The sequence below is a fragment of the Notamacropus eugenii genome, chromosome 5 (assembly GCF_028372415.1).
Source record: "Notamacropus eugenii isolate mMacEug1 chromosome 5, mMacEug1.pri_v2, whole genome shotgun sequence".
NCBI classification, from domain to species: domain Eukaryota; kingdom Metazoa; phylum Chordata; class Mammalia; order Diprotodontia; family Macropodidae; genus Notamacropus; species Notamacropus eugenii.
This window is the reverse complement of record NC_092876.1, coordinates 79,667,375-79,685,150: the sequence shown is the minus strand read 5'-3', so window position 1 is coordinate 79,685,150 and position 17,776 is coordinate 79,667,375. Positions and strand designations below refer to the sequence as shown.

Sequence of the window (17,776 nt, the reverse complement as noted above, 5' to 3'; positions counted from 1 at the left end):
TGATTATGTCCAATTATGATTAGAAATACCAAATTAAAGGTTGATTTGATTCCTCAAATGATTATTATGTCTAAAAGAAAAAAATAGATACTAAATTTTCCCCCAGATTGCTCAGAAACCTTATTAATCATCATCTTCAGAGGTAGTAATTGGCACAGTAGGGTTTGATTTTAATTTGGACAGCCTAGGATAGAGAAACTAAAGATAATATGTTGATAGAATAGTGAAAATTTTAAAGAGCAGGATTTTTTGTAAGTGAATGTAAAGTGTTAGCCTGGTTCTGCATAAATCAAGTTAATAGCCTATGCAAAAGAAATTAAAAGGTGAAAAAGCAATACTTGGAAAAATAATGTTGTCAAATAAATTTGGGGGGGCACATTCCATGGAGTTCTGGTGCTCTCTCCATTAGAACAAGGGTGGGAAAGGGACTGTAGAACATGGAATGTCAGAGCTGGAGGAGACCTTAGAATGTGTAACGTTTGATCAAGCTGGAGGGACTTGAGGGATAGAGCCAAGTAATGCCCATACATATAAAAATGCATGGGGATAATTTTGTCTACTTTCTGAAATCTTTCCTAAATTTTTAATTTTTAAGTCTATTTAAGTGAGATTAGCCATCAGAATATAAATCCTCCTGAAAACCCAAGTTGTGTCTTTCTCCACTCCCTACTCCTCCAGATAGAATCCTTCGAGTCTCTTGATTGAGGATTCTCGCTTCTTTAACAAGATCTATACTCTGGGCGTTCATCACCCTTGTGAACCATACTATCCTATTAATTAAATATTCACTCCTTCCTTTAGTCTGTCCTCCACTCAATTGCCAAAGTGATTTTCCTAAAGCATATAATATAATCATGCCCCCACCCCCAACTCAGTGAACTCCCGTGACTTCCTCACCACTCCAGGACCAAATACAAAATCCTTTGTCTGATGCTGAAAGCCCTTTATAACCTAACCCCCACCTGCCTTTCCACCCTAACCCCTATTCCTCAGTCTTGTGATACTGGCTTCTTGTCTATTCCTCAATCAAGACCCTCCATCTCTCGTCATTTCCTCTGGTGTCTCCCATGCCTGGGATGCTCTCTTCCTTGTCTCTGCATGGTGCCTTTCCTGGCCTTCTTCAACTACCAGCTAAAATCCATAAGGGGCAGAGACTGTCTTGTGCCTCTTTCTATATCCCCAGTCAGATGGCTCTGGAAGAGAAGTGAGGCTGGTGACCTGCACAGCCCTCCCTCACTGAAAACAAAGTCAAGTGCAAGTCAGGCCATCATTTCTCTGTTGTCGTGGTCTTCTTTGAAAAGGAAGGATGAACACAACAGCTCAGCACAGTGCCTGGAACATAGTAGGCCTTTAATAAATGTTTACTGACTTACTATGTACAAAGCACTGGGGATTCAAAAACAAAAAACAACAATCCTTTCCCTTGACTTTACGTTCTTTTGGGGAAAAACATCTCATAAAATTAAATACAAAATATATCCACTAAGTAGATAGAAATTTTCAGAGGTGAAAAAACTAGCACCTGGAGGGTGTCAGGATAGACTTCCTGTAGGAAGCGGTACTTTGACAGGACCTCTGGGAGGCAGAGGTGAGGAGAGAGGGAGCACCTTATGGAGAAAGGAGGTGGAGTGTCACCTGTGTCTCCTCTGTCTCTTCCTGCGTGTTGGTGGTGGCTGTTTAACCTGCTGGGACACACCAAGACCTAAAGGGAAGATAGGACTAAGAAGTCTGTGGGTTAGGAAGGGTACTAGGTATGCTAAGAAGCTAGAAGAGAGTGGGTCCCAGGGTAGCCTTTGTGATCTCAGAGGAGGATACTGAATCTTTTTCTACTGAAGTCAATCTTCATAATGGTGCGAGCTCCCAAAATGACTAAAGAAACGTGTTCCTTGGAATAAGCATTGCTGATTAAAAGGCTTAATTAAATTTCTGCACCTGAACTTTGCTGGTGGTTGGTTCTGCTGGGGTAGCTTTCTTGCCGGTGACATCACCTCAGGGATGGACTCACTGAGGTTTTGGGACCCCAAGGAAGCTCAGGGCTGAAGGTGCTTGCAAAGGCATGGCTTCCTAAAGTGCAATCCCACACTGTACAGTGCACTGTATCCGGGAGCCAGCAGACATCATGCAGTTCATAACTGCCTGTCTTGTATCAGGAGTAAATGGGAACAAATGCCTATCAAAGAGTATTTTGTTCCACTTTGGGCCAAACCTTTAAAGAAATCACACTGGAGATATTCCTGCTGTTCATTCCTTTGGACATCAAAACTTAACTTGATGTGAATGGGCTAAGGACACCATTCATTAGGGGAACAAAAGTTTGCAAAGAGGAAGTTGTGATATTACTAGAGTTTCTGGGATAGATTTTTTTTTTTAAACCCATTTAAAAAATCTTATTTGGAGGGCAGCTAGGTGGCGCAGTGAATAGAGCACTGGCCATTGGGTCATGAGGATGCGATTTCAAGTCCAGCCTCAGACACTTGACACATACTAGCTGTGTGACCTTGGGCAAGTCACTTAACCCCAATTGCCTTCCCCTCTTCAAAAAAAATTCCTTTTTGGAAAACTAAGAAATGCAAGGCTGCATTTTTGGTGAGATTTTTAAATCCAAACTACTCTCTTAGAATATCTGCCTGGATACAGTCTGCTTTGAAAAGGAGCTATTGCTCAGTTTATTCCTCATTTATTCAGTTAATTCTGTATTAATTCCACAGTTTGGAGACTCCCAGCAACTGCGGCTGGTCCGTATTCTGCGCAGCACCGTCATGGTTCGAGTTGGTGGAGGATGGATGGCCCTGGATGAATTTTTAGTGAAAAATGATCCCTGCCGAGGTAATGAAAGACCCCAGGAAGGGATTGTATAGGTTAGGTAGACATGCACATCAAAAGTCTTTTCTACTTGTGACACATGGTTTTGTTTGTTTTCTTGTTTTATTTCTTTTGTTTTTAAGCTTTGCAGGTTACCCATTGTCACCAGTCATGATTCTGGGGAAAAGGGCAAAAGATGGGCTTTCAGAGAATAGTTGTGACATGTTAATAATGAAAGATTCAGGAAATCTCATTTTAGGCTATCTAATTAACACATGCTTAGGAGAGAGCCTGATGAAGCCACTAAGGTTCTTTCCTGGTGTTTAAAATATCTTTCCCTGTAATTTCTTTCTGCTGGCCTGATGACCTGCCTGTCTGCTTGAAGCTTGGCGAGTGTGGGACTCTGCTATTTCTGTGGGTCAAAGAGCTCCTGCTCCTGTTGGGTGGATGAGCCTGTTTTCCTGAGGTGGCGAATAAGCATTTGCAGCTGTAGTGCCAGGCGCCCAGAGGCTTCTCCCACTGTAGGTCCTCTCACTGGCAGCTACTGTGACATGCTGGGGGGAGTGGAGGGACCCTTGATGCCTACCCCAATGACAGAGCTGCATGTGGGTGTACAAGACCCTTACTGCCCTGCTCTTCTTATAGCGTCATCCCTTTCTTGACTAGCTCTGTCAGCAGAGATGTCTTTGTACATGTGTGTCTTTTATTCCAGTGCACCACCCTGGAAGTAAGATAAAGCGCTCAGACTCCAGCTCTTCGATGGCCAGTCAGTCTCCCATAGGTTGGCCTTTTGGTTTCGTCGTCACTCATCTGCCAAGCTTTGCTCCTTTGGCTGCCTTTGTGCATGCACGACATGGCACGGTGGCAGCTTTCATGCCTCTTCTGGCTGGCAGTGCGCTCAGTATTGCAGTTAAGGCAGGGCTGTGGGGATTTATTCTCTAGGGAGAATGAGGATGCTGGGGAGCATAGAGGCCAAAAACCCAATTTGGCCCCATTTGCTAAGTTAAAAACATTAATGCCTTTTTTGACTGATAATAGAACTAAGGGTCAATGTTTCCCGTGTGGTGTGACTGAATACTGTTGGGAGCATTTAGAGAGGATCAAGGAGTAAGAGGTGAGATCTCTGCAGTGAAGAGCTCTGGAATGGATCCACTATGACTTGCTTTCTCTTGCTTTTACTTGGCAGCCTGAATCAGTAATGCCCATGATCAGACAATATTGGGTTTGTTTTTTTTCCTGGAATGAGTGTTTCTTGAACTCCTCTCTAGGCAAACTCAGACACAGTATTGAATTTCTTGCATTTGCCTAAGTATAACCTCACTCCTTCCTTTCCAAATGATTCCACTGACTTAAGGCTTATCTTTCCATCATCTCTCTCTCTCTACATATGTGCCTATATCTGAATTAGAATAGCCCTAAAGATACTCTCTGTTCTATCTGGGTTTGCCTCTGTTTAATATTTGCATGTTTGAAAAGTGAATGTTCCTCTTCCTACAGGAGCCTTGTCCATGAGGAGACCACTCTGCTGGCATCCTCTATGGCATTCCCAGATCAAAATAACAGCACCAAAGAAATCCTACTTAATTCATTGTGTATTTATGAACTATTTCCTGTCTGCAGAACACTGCTCAGTGCTGAGAGAGTGGCACAGTCTCTGCCCTCGTGAAATTCACAGCTCAGAAGGAGGATAAGAAAAAAAGACAAATTTATTACACAGCAGAACATGATAAGAGCATAGGAAAAGTATGAACAGAGTATCCTGTGAGGGATGAAGGAAGAGCAGGTTATTACTAATGAGGGGGACAGTGTTTTAGTTGAGCTTTAAAAGATAACCTAGGAAAATAACTAGTCATTAAGGGAGAGAGAAAATGTTCTAGGGATATGGAGCAGAATGAGCAAAAGTGTGGAAGCAGGTCAAGTCAGGGCCTGTTCAGTAGACACACAATAATTGATTGAACTGGTATCTGATGGGGAGCAGTGTGAGATAAGGCTCAAAAGGTAGGGCAGCGTCAGGTGTTATGGGGGAAGTGGGGCTGAATGTTGAGTGCAGCAGTTTTAACTTTGCATAGTAAGCATTTTTTATCAAAATGATGGCACGACCAGATCACTGAAAAGGGGAAATTAAGCTAGCATTGCTATGAAGGATGAATTGCAGGGAAGAAAAGAGGTAGAGGAGGCCATTTGGAGGTTTTATAATCATCCAATCAGGCAGAATTGAGGGCCTACACTGCGGGTGGTAGAAACAAATAGAAAGGAGAGGCTGGATAGAAGCAGGACTGCAGGAGCAGAATATTTAACCCTTGATAACTGATTGGCTGTAAGAGGTAAATAAAATGGAAAACTCATAGTTAAAACCAAGATTTTGAGCGAGGTGCAGGGGTGGCGAATCTGTGGTCTCAGGGCCCTTCATAAAAGGATTTGTTCTGTAAAACTCAGACTCAGTCAGAAGACTGCTCCCAAGGATGATAAATCATGAAGTGATTGGCAGAAAGTCTAAAGGCATTTGGACTTGCAGGTTTAGGGAGACAAGGAATGATGAAGGCCAGCTGCTGCCCAGCTTGAAGCTTAAACAGGTTTCCCTGAATAGCTCAAGGGTTTCAAAGGTGAAAAGAAGGTCAGCAGATCTGGAACCAACCAAGCCTTAATCACATGAAGAGCTTGGGAAATTAGAATGGGCTGACCTCCATCTGCTGTATGACCAAAAACTTTTCCAAGGCCTATGGAATTCTAGCTAGCTTTTCATCCAGACAGAGTGATAGGGCTTGGTATTCCATGCTAATTGTGTGCTCTTATCATTTGATCACCCTATTTACCTTCTATCTTTTGAATCTTTCTAGTTTGTATCTTGTCTTTTGAAACAAGGAGGTACTTTCGTATATGATGCTATGAAAGTGTGGCCTCATTGAAGCAAAATAATGAAGTGTTACAGATTGTGTTGTTTCTCATACGGAGCTCTTTCCAACAACTTTACAACCTTTTTATCAGCAATACAGCATGATAGGGGGTTTACAAAAAGGATACAACTTTTTATCAGTGATAGATGAGGTAGATAGGAAAAGACATCCAAAGTAGCAGTGACTAAGGACTAGGATAAAACATAGTAAAATGCTTTGGAATTGTGTAAACATGAGGCTGTTTGGGGCTGTCAGACCTCATATAGGCAAACCAAAAGGTGACCCACACCAGCTGAGGGATTGGTGGGTGTAGGACAGTACCCACTATGGGCCACATCCTGGTTGGGGTTTCTGCTTCTCTGTTCTTCATCCATTAAGACTGAACCAACAGGATGGGGTTTTCTGAGCCTTAGATGACAAGGCTGCTACATTAAGCTGGGCAAACCTTGTACATGATTTGTTATCTTGGGAAAAGACTCTGCCCTTGCCTTTTCAGACCAACTTGCAATTGACATATGCTTTTTTAACTCCATAAGATTTCATTAAACCAGGCCTCTTTGTCAGTGAGACAGCCTCCTAGGTTTGGCATCATGGCATAGTCATGGGAATGTCAACTTCTAGGTGGGTCTGGGACAAAAGACTTAATTTTGGGGCTGATATTGTGTAATGTTCCTTTGACAAGATGGTACCTGGGATAATGTGTTTGTGTGTGTACATGTGCATGTGTATATATGAGCATGCACATACATACATGTATGTACACACATAAGTACTTTATATGTTGTAGAAGGGATTCATACTTCAGGTAGGGGTCCCTGGTACATAGTAAGTGCTTAATAGATGCTTGTTGATTGTTGACTACCTAACATTAGATGACTTTTGAGGTCTCTTCTAGTTCTAAGGTTCTATCTTTATTTGATTTCACCTCAGCCAATTACTACTGCTCCAGAGAAAATGGATGAAAATGTGAGACCATTATTCAGATGCAGTGGCTGTGCAGCCCAAAAGTCCCTAGGTTTCTAAGAATTCACATGAAAGATTCCAGATAGACTGGCAATAATTTTCAAACCCCACAGTTTCCATGTGTCTTCCCTACTTGAATTCAGGTTTGAAACACACTATTGGTATTTGCAAATATGTTAACGCTCTACTTTGAAAGAGGTGTCCTTGAGTTCTGTCCATACTTTAAGAAGTCCCTGAACTCATTAATGTGAGTATTTGTCAGCACGCATCTGACATGCCTCCTGTCTTTTGTGGAATTCAGTGCAAAGAGCTCATTCTGAAGCTGAGGAATAGGGTTTCAGATCCCATCACTTACATTCACTGCCTCTTCAACATTGGGCTGATAGCCTCTGAGATGCTTTCCAGTTCCAGATCCTGTGACCTTTGTCCTTAATGACCACAGGAGATGAGACCTTGCTCTAGACTGATTTACATTTCGTGGCTATCAGTCACACTTGGGCAGTTGATCTGTTATTCCTCGCTAGGTGATCAGCTGTATACCACTTATTTTGCTTAGTTCATAATTAGGAATACTTAGCTTTCTTGCACCCACCATGTGCCTGTCCATTCACCTTTGGGCCGACTATATGATATTGAGTCTTCAGACATCATGGGAAAGTTTTCCAAGGTTCACAGACACACAATTTCTCTACTTCCGTACTTACACAAGAGGCACTTACTTATTATATACTTGGAGAGGACAGGAATGAGCAACTATATTCACCAGGATTTGATACAAAGAGCAACGAGGTAATGCCAAACCCAGTAGTGTGTTGTTCCAAATGATGTCAACTCCCTTGTGTTTCTAGAATATTTATTAGTACTTTCATTGGAAATGGAAAGAAGGGACCATTCACACACTTAAAGGCAAAAAGTCTAACTTAGTGCGCGCTCCCTATCTCCATAACTTCCTCCTATTTCTTCCCCTACAGTCATCTGCCTGATTCTGATATTTCTGGCTCCTACTCAGGGACTTGAGAGCGTTTGTTATCAGCTCCTCTCCTATCAGCCAATTCCTGCAGCCCCTGAGAATCTCCTTTCCCTTTGAGCATTTCTTCTTCTTATTTATTGCCTCAAGACCACTCTTGTTCCTAAGTAATGTATGTCAACTCAGGGGCCTGAAATTCAACCTCTAGGGCCATTTCTTTGTGTTATCTCCTCAAATATTCTCCTTTAAGATGCAGATGTCCCAGAATGTAAAGGGTGGTTAGTCACTTTAGCTGAGACTTATAATAAGAAATAGATAAGTAATGGTTTTAGTGAATGAAATACCATGCCCCAAGGACAAGCCTGAGGGCCCTAGGACCATAGGTAGAAGAGCAGCCTCTATGACAAAGCAGACCCTAGTCTTTAGACTCATCACCTTGATGAAAGGTCCTGTAAGACATTACTGATTATCATTTCTTTCATAGTCACTCTCACCCTAAAACTCTTAAGTCTCCTTGAAGGGCCATAGCATCCCACCAAGGAAGAAGAAGGGGTGACCATTCTCTAGGCTGCAACAGCTACAGCCAGAACAATGCAGTCTCAGGCCCAGAGCCACCTCACTCTCGCCACATGAAGAGTAAGGGCTGTTTTATATGGTAGTGTGCTCTTCGTAGTGTGTCTGGTATGCCCTGTGTACATGATGGACTAGATTTTCCCGGCCCATGACTGAAAGATGAGGGCACCAGAAACACTTCAGATGCCAGGGCAGCCATGAATGAAACATCACACAGGACTCTGTGCCAGGCTTAGAGACCAAGGGACCTGAGGGAGGACCCCTCTACCTGGTACTGGGTGAGATCACAGGCAGACCAGCAATTCCTCCCTCTTAGAGAAAGTCCCAGGATTGTCTTGATTTCTTCCCTCTCTGACTGCTTTCCCAGCATTTTATTTTATTTTACCAGATAACCTTTTTGATTCCTCTTCTTGTACCCTTTTGTGTTCACAGCTACAGAGGACTCTGTAAACTTATGACATAATTGCATTGTTGAGGGCTTACACTATCCAGTTATGGACTTGCTGTAATTCTGTTGCATCTCATAGCAGTGTAAATCCTGTTCTTCCTCTCCCCTCCCCAATTTAAATCTTTTCTTCACTTTTGATTTTTAAAGTTGGCTTACGGCTGCAATTGGATAGAGCTTGACATATTAAAAGTTCAGATCTGAGCATATGTTAAACCTTGAGGGCCTTGTGGAGCTGCAGCAGCTGGAGGATGTCTTGAGTCCTTAGCTGAGCTCTCTAAATCAACAGATTGTGTATCCACCAGCAACTGTGTAGCCACCCCTGTAACAGATACAGGGAAATTAAAGATTTAGATCTGGCTAAGACTTTAGAGATCATCTAATCCAACCTCCTCGTTCTACAAATGAGCTGACTGAGGCCCAAAGGGGTCCAGTCTCTTGCATGATGTCACCTTAGGTCGTAAACAGCAGAGCCAAGATTTGAAGCCAGGCCTTCTGACTCCTCTTCATATTTACCATTTACCATTACCATATTTACCATTTTTCCACTGCTCCAAATGGAGAGATACAAGTTATAGTTATTACCCTTAAAGAAATTGTAGGGCAGCTTAGTGGTGTAGTAGATAGAGCACCAGAGCTGAAGTCAGGAGGACCTAAATTCAAATCCAGCCTCAGACACTCAGTAGCTATGTGACCCTGAGCAAGTCACTTAATCCCGATTGTATCCCAAGAGAAAGAGAGAGAGATTATAGTCCATTTCAGGAGAGAGGACACACAGTCAAAACACTTAAATGACAGCACAGGCAAACACCAAAATGAGTGGAACATTTAAGTGCTGTGACTTCAGACTTGAGAGTCTTGCAGAAAAGTGGAAGAATGGATGGCATTATCCAAGAGAAAGACTATAGAAAATGAAGAGTATGTAGACAAGAAGCCCCAAGGAAACATCAGTTTGCATCTAATGAGTCTGTTTCTTAGATTATCTGAGCTGAAAGAGACCTCAGAGATCAGTCAAGATGGTCCCATGTTGTACGAATGGACCCAGAGCCCTTGACAGTGACAAGGTCGCAGGGATTGTCAGAGGCTGAGCCCCATTTGAACTGACATCATGTAACGCCAGATTCACAGCTCTTCCATCATCCCACTGATCCTTGCAACAACCATGTGGAGTACATAATCTCTAATGATGGAAACTGAGATTCTGAAAGGTTCGGTAATTTGCCCATGGCCACATAGCTAGCAAGTGCCTGGGGCAGTGTTTGAACCCAGTTCTCTCTTGACTCCATATCCATAACTCTTTCCACTACACCACAGTGCCCTCTGGCGCTTCTAATGGGAAGGCTTTTAGGCGAAGCAAATAGAGGAAGGAAAGGAAGGTCCAAGGGGCTCCTTCATCTTCTAAAAGTCAATCATACTTTTCCTTAAGATTCCACTCAAAGAATCCCTTAAGGAATTCCACACAAATCCTTAAGATTTGCTTCAACTAAATTTAAAGTATCTTTTGAATCTAAATTTGATTCCTGGTTTTATTGGCAGTAGTAGGATAGAGGCAGCTTCTGTCCAAGACCCCTCCACTCAGTGCTCTTTCACATATTTCCCAACAGTCAGGTTTTATGCATGGCTTCTCTTTCTCCACATGGAATCACTTGGTTGTTCTTTAAATAAGTGGCTGTGTGCTGATCTCACTGTCTGGAATCCCCTCATCCTTAAAAAAATAAAAATCCTGCTTTCTATACCCTACCATTATATGAATCAGAGCTGTGAAAACCAGAGGGATCAAATGTAGCACCACTTGGGTCTTCTGAATGAGGCCAGAACTACATTGGGAAGCATTTATTTAACAGAATAACAATACAGTACAACAGAGATAATGTTAATTTGTGGTTTTCTAAGTCAATATGCTGCACAGGGATCTGTTTCCATTTGAGTTTGCACCACTAGTGAAAGCTATTAAGGCTGCATTTCTCTCTTTTAATGTCACAATTCAAAAGTTTTGAATAAATGATACACATATTGTGAGAAGGAGATATTTAGTTTGACATTCAGATCATGGAAGGCTGTACTTGTGTTTTTACCTTTACCGGGATGCAGTGTGCTTACCCTGGGGACCATGACAACTAGCATTTTGTCAACTCATTTAGATACCTTTCCACTCTACTTATTTGTAAATGCCATTTAAGGAAGAGTTTACGTATGGAGCACTCTAAGGAAACTCAATAACGAAAATGCTTGCTATCATCAAATGGATGAGAATGTTGACAAAATTTTCATTAAAGGAAGGGTGGGATTTTCCTCTGATAATATTGCATGCGTCAGCAATGCCTAAGACTTAATTGGCATTGTGGGATTGAGCATTATTGTGGGAATCAGGAAAATGTTTCTCAAGATTAACTCTGTGGATATGTCTGTGTTTGTGTGCGTTTTTGTGTCCCTCCCCCTCCCTTTTTTTTTTTTTTTTTAGCTCGAGGAAGAACCAACATAGAACTTAGGGAGAAATTCATCTTACCTGAGGGTGTGTCCCAGGGAATGACACCTTTCAGATCCCGTGGTCGAAGATCCAAGCCATCTTCCCGGGCAGCCTCCCCTACCCGGTCTAGCTCCAGTGCCAGCCAAAGTAACCACAGCTGCGCCTCAATGCCATCTTCTCCAGCAACCCCTGCCAGCGGGGCCAAGGTAGGTTCTGGGCATGATGATGGGCTGCCCTTCCTTCTGCCCAGGGGCTACCAAGCACCTTCTCCACAGGCTGGGTACAGGCTGGAAGCTGCCTCACCCAGCCAAGTGCATCCTGGCCCCAGGAGATTGGGCCTGCAGGGTCTTGTTCAGAACTCCACTTGTTTCTTGCATCCTCCCCATTCCAGCTCACAGATCCTTCCTTGTCTCCCAACTGTGTGGCCACAGACTCTGCAGGGCAAGAGCTGCCACCTTTCCTCCCACTAGACCACAATTGACGCCTCTTGGTTTTGTCTCCATTTCTGTAAAACTCAGGATCCTTCGTTTGCTTTTCTGTCCCATTTTTGCCCCTTTCTGTTCCATGTCCAACCATTCCATCCCCGCTTTGGATTTCCATTCCACAGACTCCACATCAGTCCTCTCGCTGTTATGACAAACCTTGGTTGGTAAACAGTAAAGCTGGCACCCCCCTCAGGGACAGCGGTCCTCCTGACCTCCAGCTCCCCGGTTCTGAGGTAGAGTATGGCATCTCTGGCCAATGACCAGTGTGCCGAGGGGAGGCAGCCAGTGGCTTCTCTCCTTGACTTGCCAGCACCCTCCTCTCTCTCCTGTCCTCTCCTAGCACTTGCTCTAATGGCTAATTCACACGGGGAAGTGTTTTTCAGGAGTTTCTAACTCGGACTTTTAAAATCTTTGATTTGATGCACATGATCTGATTTTATGGCCAAAAACCAGATCAGTCATAGCTTTTACAACAGCACTAAAAATATGGCCAGAAAAAAAAAAGTTATGGTTTCTGATCATTTACTCTGTCATTTTTAATGACACTTTTACGAAGTTCATTCACGAAGAAAAGTTTTCATCCAATCGAGAGCCGAGTTATTAACACCTGAAATTCAACAATGGCGCATGTGTAACTTGGTTTTTAACTGGCTGCGCAGGTCCCCATGGCATGCATTTCACTGGCCCCAAGGCTTACAGCATTGGAGCAGCCTAGAGAGGCCAGTGGAAATTGCTTTGGGCTCCAGATTGAACCTTACTTCAGAACCTTTTGGACCTAGACTTTGATTCTTCATAACTTTATTTTGACCTGAATACACAAACCAGCATTTCAGCCTATTCATTTACTATAACTAAAGCACCGCAACACTTTGAATATGGCAGCTTTTTAGAAATAAAATGTCTTGCCTAATTCATGGGTTCTCGTTTCAAAATTCTTCTCTTCACAAAATATGCATTTGTGATTCTGCTCAGGCAGCATCAGGGTCCTGTATCAAGAGCTTTAGTGAAAATGTCTCAGAACCCTGGGCTTGGGCATTCACTGGGCTTTGGGACTGACCTGGGAATTCCGCCCAGTTTAAACCAAAGCACAGACTCTTATTTTTTATCACTTGCTGCCACTTGAATCCCAGGAATTGATCTGCTTATCCTGCTGCCTGTCTTCTTTAGGGCTCCAGTTTCATGAGAATCTGAGAAATTCCAAAGCTCAAAAAAAGATAATTTGCGAATTCTAGGCCTACAGGTGAAAACTCATCTTGTGGCTGAAGTTTTATTTTATCCAGACTTACCTATGGCAGCTGGATATTCATTAATTCAGTCACCCTGTAACCAGCTCACTTTGGCAAAATTGAATTGCTGTTTAAGAACACTTTGAGCTGCTATTATCTTAAGACAATATGACTTATAATTCCAGCAAAAAGGGCAGCTTCTGAAACTGGGGCTTTGCTGTCCACTTAGACTCGAGGACCTTGGCTCCAAGGGCTTGATGGATAACTTGCTTTATTCAACTTTCTCTTGATTTGTTGGAAAAACTTATAACCCAGAAGTCCATGAGCAGAAAAATCCTGCTGGGTTATTTTTCTCTTCTGATCAAATGAACATCTTAAAAGTCTTGGAAAACATTTAGTTTATTTTGAAAAAAATTAGGACATGTTTACAAGAAGAGTGGCATTTAAAGTGGAATCAAAATGTATATCCACCCTTCCCCAAAACAAAGTCTGGGATTTTTAACTGCAACTGAAAATTTTGTAATTTCTTCCCTTCAAAGCCCAGTTATGTCCATCTTTTCCTTGGGATGATGAGGGAGACACAGGACAGGGGTAAATATCATCCCCATTTTGTAGATAAAGAAAGTGGGACTCATGGGAGTAAAGCAGCAGATCTAGGGTCATCCAGACACTTAGCTATAAAACTAGACCCTTGGTCTGCTGGAGTTTCCATTCCCCTACTTTCTTGATTAAGTCTCACTGTAATCATATTATGGCACTTTGGACTGAAAGTTATCTTTCTGGTTTTTATCAAAGAAGTTCGACCTATAAGGTTTAGAAAATTCTTCCCATTCCCTTCCTTCCATGACCCCCTCTCCTCTCAGCTAAACCACAATATTCTTAATGTGGTCTTGAAAATCTGAGAAAACTTTTTACCTTTTGCTCATGGAAGTTTATGGAAACTATAAAGGTGTTAGAAAATACTTTAAAATTACAAATCAGAAAGTTCTGATTAGCTAACTTTTCAAAATGCATACTTTTGAAGCAACAACAAAAGAATGTTTTCCTTGACTTTTAATTTGCTTTTCAGGATAGTTCTATATTAAAATCCTATGGCAGGGGCTAAAAAGGGTGCTTCTTTGAATCAAATCACTGTCAGTCAGCTTAGTAACAATGTCCTTTTCTCCCAAAGGTGATGTCATCCACAGGCAGCAAGTTGAAACGTCCAGCTTTTCATTCTAGCCGAACCTCTCTTACTGGGGATGCAAGTAACAGTTCTTCTCCAGTCTCCACCAGTGCCAAAACCAATCGGACTGGTAAGTTCATTGGACTCTAGAGTCATCAGTCCTCTGACTTCTCATGAGAGGCCAAGGTTCCAGAGTGGGAAAAGATTTTTGAGAACTGCATATTTCCTAGTGAACATTATCTTGTCTAGATATTTGTGCCCTATTAGAAATGATTGAATGGCTTTGAAGATAAACATGTACCTTTGATACTCAGGAAGCAGCCTATGAAGATGTCCGGCCCCCAAGTCAGGAGACCTCTTAACTAGCTGTAGTCTTCCCTCTAGATAACAGCAGTGGTGGCGGTGGTGGTGAGTGTGCCCTCCAGCAGTGCAGGTCAGCATCATACCTTGGTAGATGGTCTTAATGAGTCTTGGTGACCAACCCACTATTGTAGGAGGCTCTTAACCTGGGGTCTGGGGACTTGTTTAATATTTTAATAATTATATATTTCAATATAATTGGTTTTCTTTGTACACTATACAATTGCTATTCTGATAGAGGAGGGGGGGGCGGGTCGCTAGGTCTACCAGACTGCCAAAGAATTTCAGGGTTAAGAAACTTTGCTCTAATGATAGACCTTAGTGCCCTTACCTAAGCTGGTCACCGGATGTCAGACGGAATCCAATGCTGGCCTGTACTGGAACCCTTCCTAGATTGTCAGTCATGTTGATGATAAAGCTGCTCTCTGCCCTCAGCCTCTCTCCCCCTCAGTGGCATCAGTTCAATGCACATCTTAGCAAGCTTGCCTCCTGTGATAGGTCCTTGTGATAACCCTGCCTCTCCTGTTCATTGTTTCTGGAGATTGGCATTTGGGAATGACAATAGACTGGGAGAAAGAAAGCAATTTCTAGCTTCCTAAATTAAAAGACGCCTTTTACAAATAAATACTTCTGTGTGTTCAGGTACACCAGGGATGGGGGGACACAAGAAATCAATACCCTGAAAGACATGTACATGAGATGACAAGTACCTTTGATCCAAGCCCATCCCTTTTTATTCTTCCCATCAGGCTAATAATGGCCAGTGAGCCGGCTTGACTGGAAAGGGAATGCTTGGATATTCTACAAGCAGAAAGGGGAGTTGTTGTGGGGAATGGCAGCATGAGGGCCCTGAGTCAGGAAGGGCCTGGCTCACTCACTTGGCAGTTGTGTGGCCCTGGTCAAGTCTCTTCTCCACTCTGTGCCTCAGTTTCCTCATCTATAAAAATGAGATCACTGGAGTCTTGGGTCCCTTTCAACCTCATGTCTGTGATTCTGTGAAATCACCTTCACAAAGCACAGGTTATCATGTCACTCTCCTGGCTTTCTGTCAGGTCCCAGCTAAGATCCTTCTGCAGGAAGCCTTCTCCAACCCTCTTAATGCTAGCGTCTTCCCTCTCTCAATTATTTCCTCTTTATCTTGTAAACAGCTTATCAGTAGGTACCTTTGTTTGCACATTGTCTCCCCTGTTGGCACATGAGCCCATTGAAATGGGGCAGAACTCTCTTTTGCCTCTTTTTGTCACAGAACAGGTACTTAATAAATGTTGGCTGATTTCATTAATAAATTTCAGATCCGAAAAAGACCACAAGTCGGCCCACAAGTCGTGCTGGAAGCCGGACAGGGAGTCGAGCAAGCAGCCGCCGGGGAAGTGACGCCTCCGACTTTGACGTCTTAGAGACCCAGTCAGCTTGTTCAGACACATCTGAGAGCAGTGCAGCAGGGGGCCAAGGCAGTTCCAGGAGAGGGTTAACAAAGCCTTCCAAAATCCCTACCATGTCCAAGAAAACCACCACAGCTTCCCCTAGGACTCCAGGCCCAAAGCGATAACAGCTCCCCTCCAAGCCTGTGTCAAGTTCTAAACCTGCTCCATCTGCTGGGTGTATATTTATTCTGAATGGGAGAAGTTATATTGTTAAAAGTGTAAAAGAATAATTGTGTTATGAAGCTGCCTTATTTTTTTTCTTTTTGTATGTTACTATTTTCATGTGAATATTTATGTAGATAAACTTTGCCTTCTGGGAAACCCCAGTACTGAATGGGGAGCCAGAAACTGAAAGGTTTGAGAAGCAAAAGTAAAAAAGGTCAAGATGTGAACATGTATTAAAGGAGGGGGAAAATCCTATAAATAGAATTTCTGCGCGGTGCAGGGTTATAAACCTGCTTTATCTTTTAGGATTATTCCTAAATGCATTTTCTTTATAAACTTGACTTGCTATCTCAGCAAGATAAATTATATTTAAAAAAAGAGGATCCTGCGGCGTGGAAGGGACTCTTTTTTTTTTTTTGTAAATCACAGACACCTCAAGCAATCAAGAAGCAGGAGTAGAGGGAGGGAACCTCCAGCTGTTTTTTTTCCATCGTTTTTAACTTTGTGATTTTAGCCGAAGAAAAGGGGAAGTTCATTTGAATTAATAGGATTTGCACATGTTATGGTAAAAGTTCATTAAAGTGCTGTCTTTAAACTACCGTCTCAGTCACTGAGTGTTTAAAAGTTACATGAACGCTGTGGATGTCCAGGGCTCATCTTGAGATTGTTGGAAGGGCGGAGAGGGCAGTGGGGGAGAGCCCTGTTTGGGAATGGAAGATCAGGAGACAGCAGCATGCTTGGTAATGTCCTGTTTTGTTTGTTTGGGCCACCCAGACAACATGATCTCAAGTTTGAATTCCAGAATTATTCACCTCTTTTTTGTTCTTTTTGGTATTTATTTAAATAGTCATTCAGCTTCCCCAGAGCATATCTGGAAAGCTGACAACCTAACCCATTTGTCCTCTAATGAAAATCTCACCAGCACACTCCCTATCAAGTCCTGTTTCACTTGTGTCTTTGCTTTTTTGTCGTTTTTATATTGTTTTCTAATGGTGATATCAACTGACCGAGTGACCATGAGGAGGATGGAAAGGGGCTGTCCAAAGCTCCTGTGTGTGTTCCCTGCTGTTTTACAGCTCTGACCAACCATGGTGCTGTGTGATTCTTTCACTTGGTTCTAACTGAGGCAGAAACAAAAGCTGTACCAATGAACTGTTTAAAAACAAGACACATTTTTGTATTAAAATTGCTTGCAGTCATGATGTTTTGGGGTGGTTTATTTTCTTGATTCATTCCAAGCCCTACTTTTCTGTATTACATTTTAGCTAAAAGTTAAGATTGAGTGTATTTTGAGTCATTACTTGGAGCAGAAGGTTGGAACATTTATGTTAAGGTGAGTTGTCGGGAGCACTTCTTCCCCTGTGTATTTTCCTTCCTACAAAGACAGTGTCGTCACCTCTAGTGCTTCAGCATGGTTCAGAGGTGGCCCCTAGCTTCTCTAAGACTACCTTAGCAGAGCACAAAGTCACATCAGGGACCTGTCCCCCTGGATAAGCTTCAGGTGTGACCTACTTGAAGGGTCTGTGGACCATCTCTCCAAAGTACTAGCCCAGCTGGCTGAGCTAGAATCTCATCATTAGAAGTCTGCCCTTGGAGTTGTAAATTAGCAACTGGGAGGGAAGAATGGGGAGGAATCCCCAAGTCCATGGTGGAGAAACGGTAATATGTGTCTGTGGAAGGAGAACACTCAGGAAATCATGGGTGGCAATCAGACTTAGAGGAGAAAGGCCAAGGTCAAAGTGTCAACTCAGTTCTACATCGTTGTCACCCTGGCTAAGTAAACTTACAGTGTGTAATACAAGGTGGAATGGGACTTCTGAGATCAGCTAATCCAGGACTT

At 42.7% G+C, this 17,776-nt stretch overlaps 1 protein-coding gene across 17 annotated transcripts in view; it reads left to right on the top strand.

The window, feature by feature from the left end:
- The window catches only part of MACF1 (microtubule actin crosslinking factor 1), a 398,300-nt gene extending 381,162 nt beyond the window's left edge, over positions 1 to 17,138 (top strand). For 12 of the 17 annotated variants that reach the window (XM_072609950.1, XM_072609951.1, XM_072609949.1 and 9 more), the window contains 5 exons: positions 2,709 to 2,826; positions 11,106 to 11,317; positions 11,719 to 11,829; positions 13,994 to 14,117; positions 15,640 to 17,138. In XM_072609950.1, coding sequence (XP_072466051.1) covers positions 2,709 to 2,826; positions 11,106 to 11,317; positions 11,719 to 11,829; positions 13,994 to 14,117; positions 15,640 to 15,896 — 822 coding nt within the window. In that variant the 3' untranslated portion in view covers positions 15,897 to 17,138. The remainder of the gene's footprint in view (positions 1 to 2,708; positions 2,827 to 11,105; positions 11,318 to 11,718; positions 11,830 to 13,993; positions 14,118 to 15,639) is intronic. The other 5 variants (XM_072609962.1, XM_072609963.1, XM_072609965.1 and 2 more) reach the window with 1 other exon arrangement.
- The last annotated feature ends 638 nt before the right edge of the window (positions 17,139 to 17,776 follow it).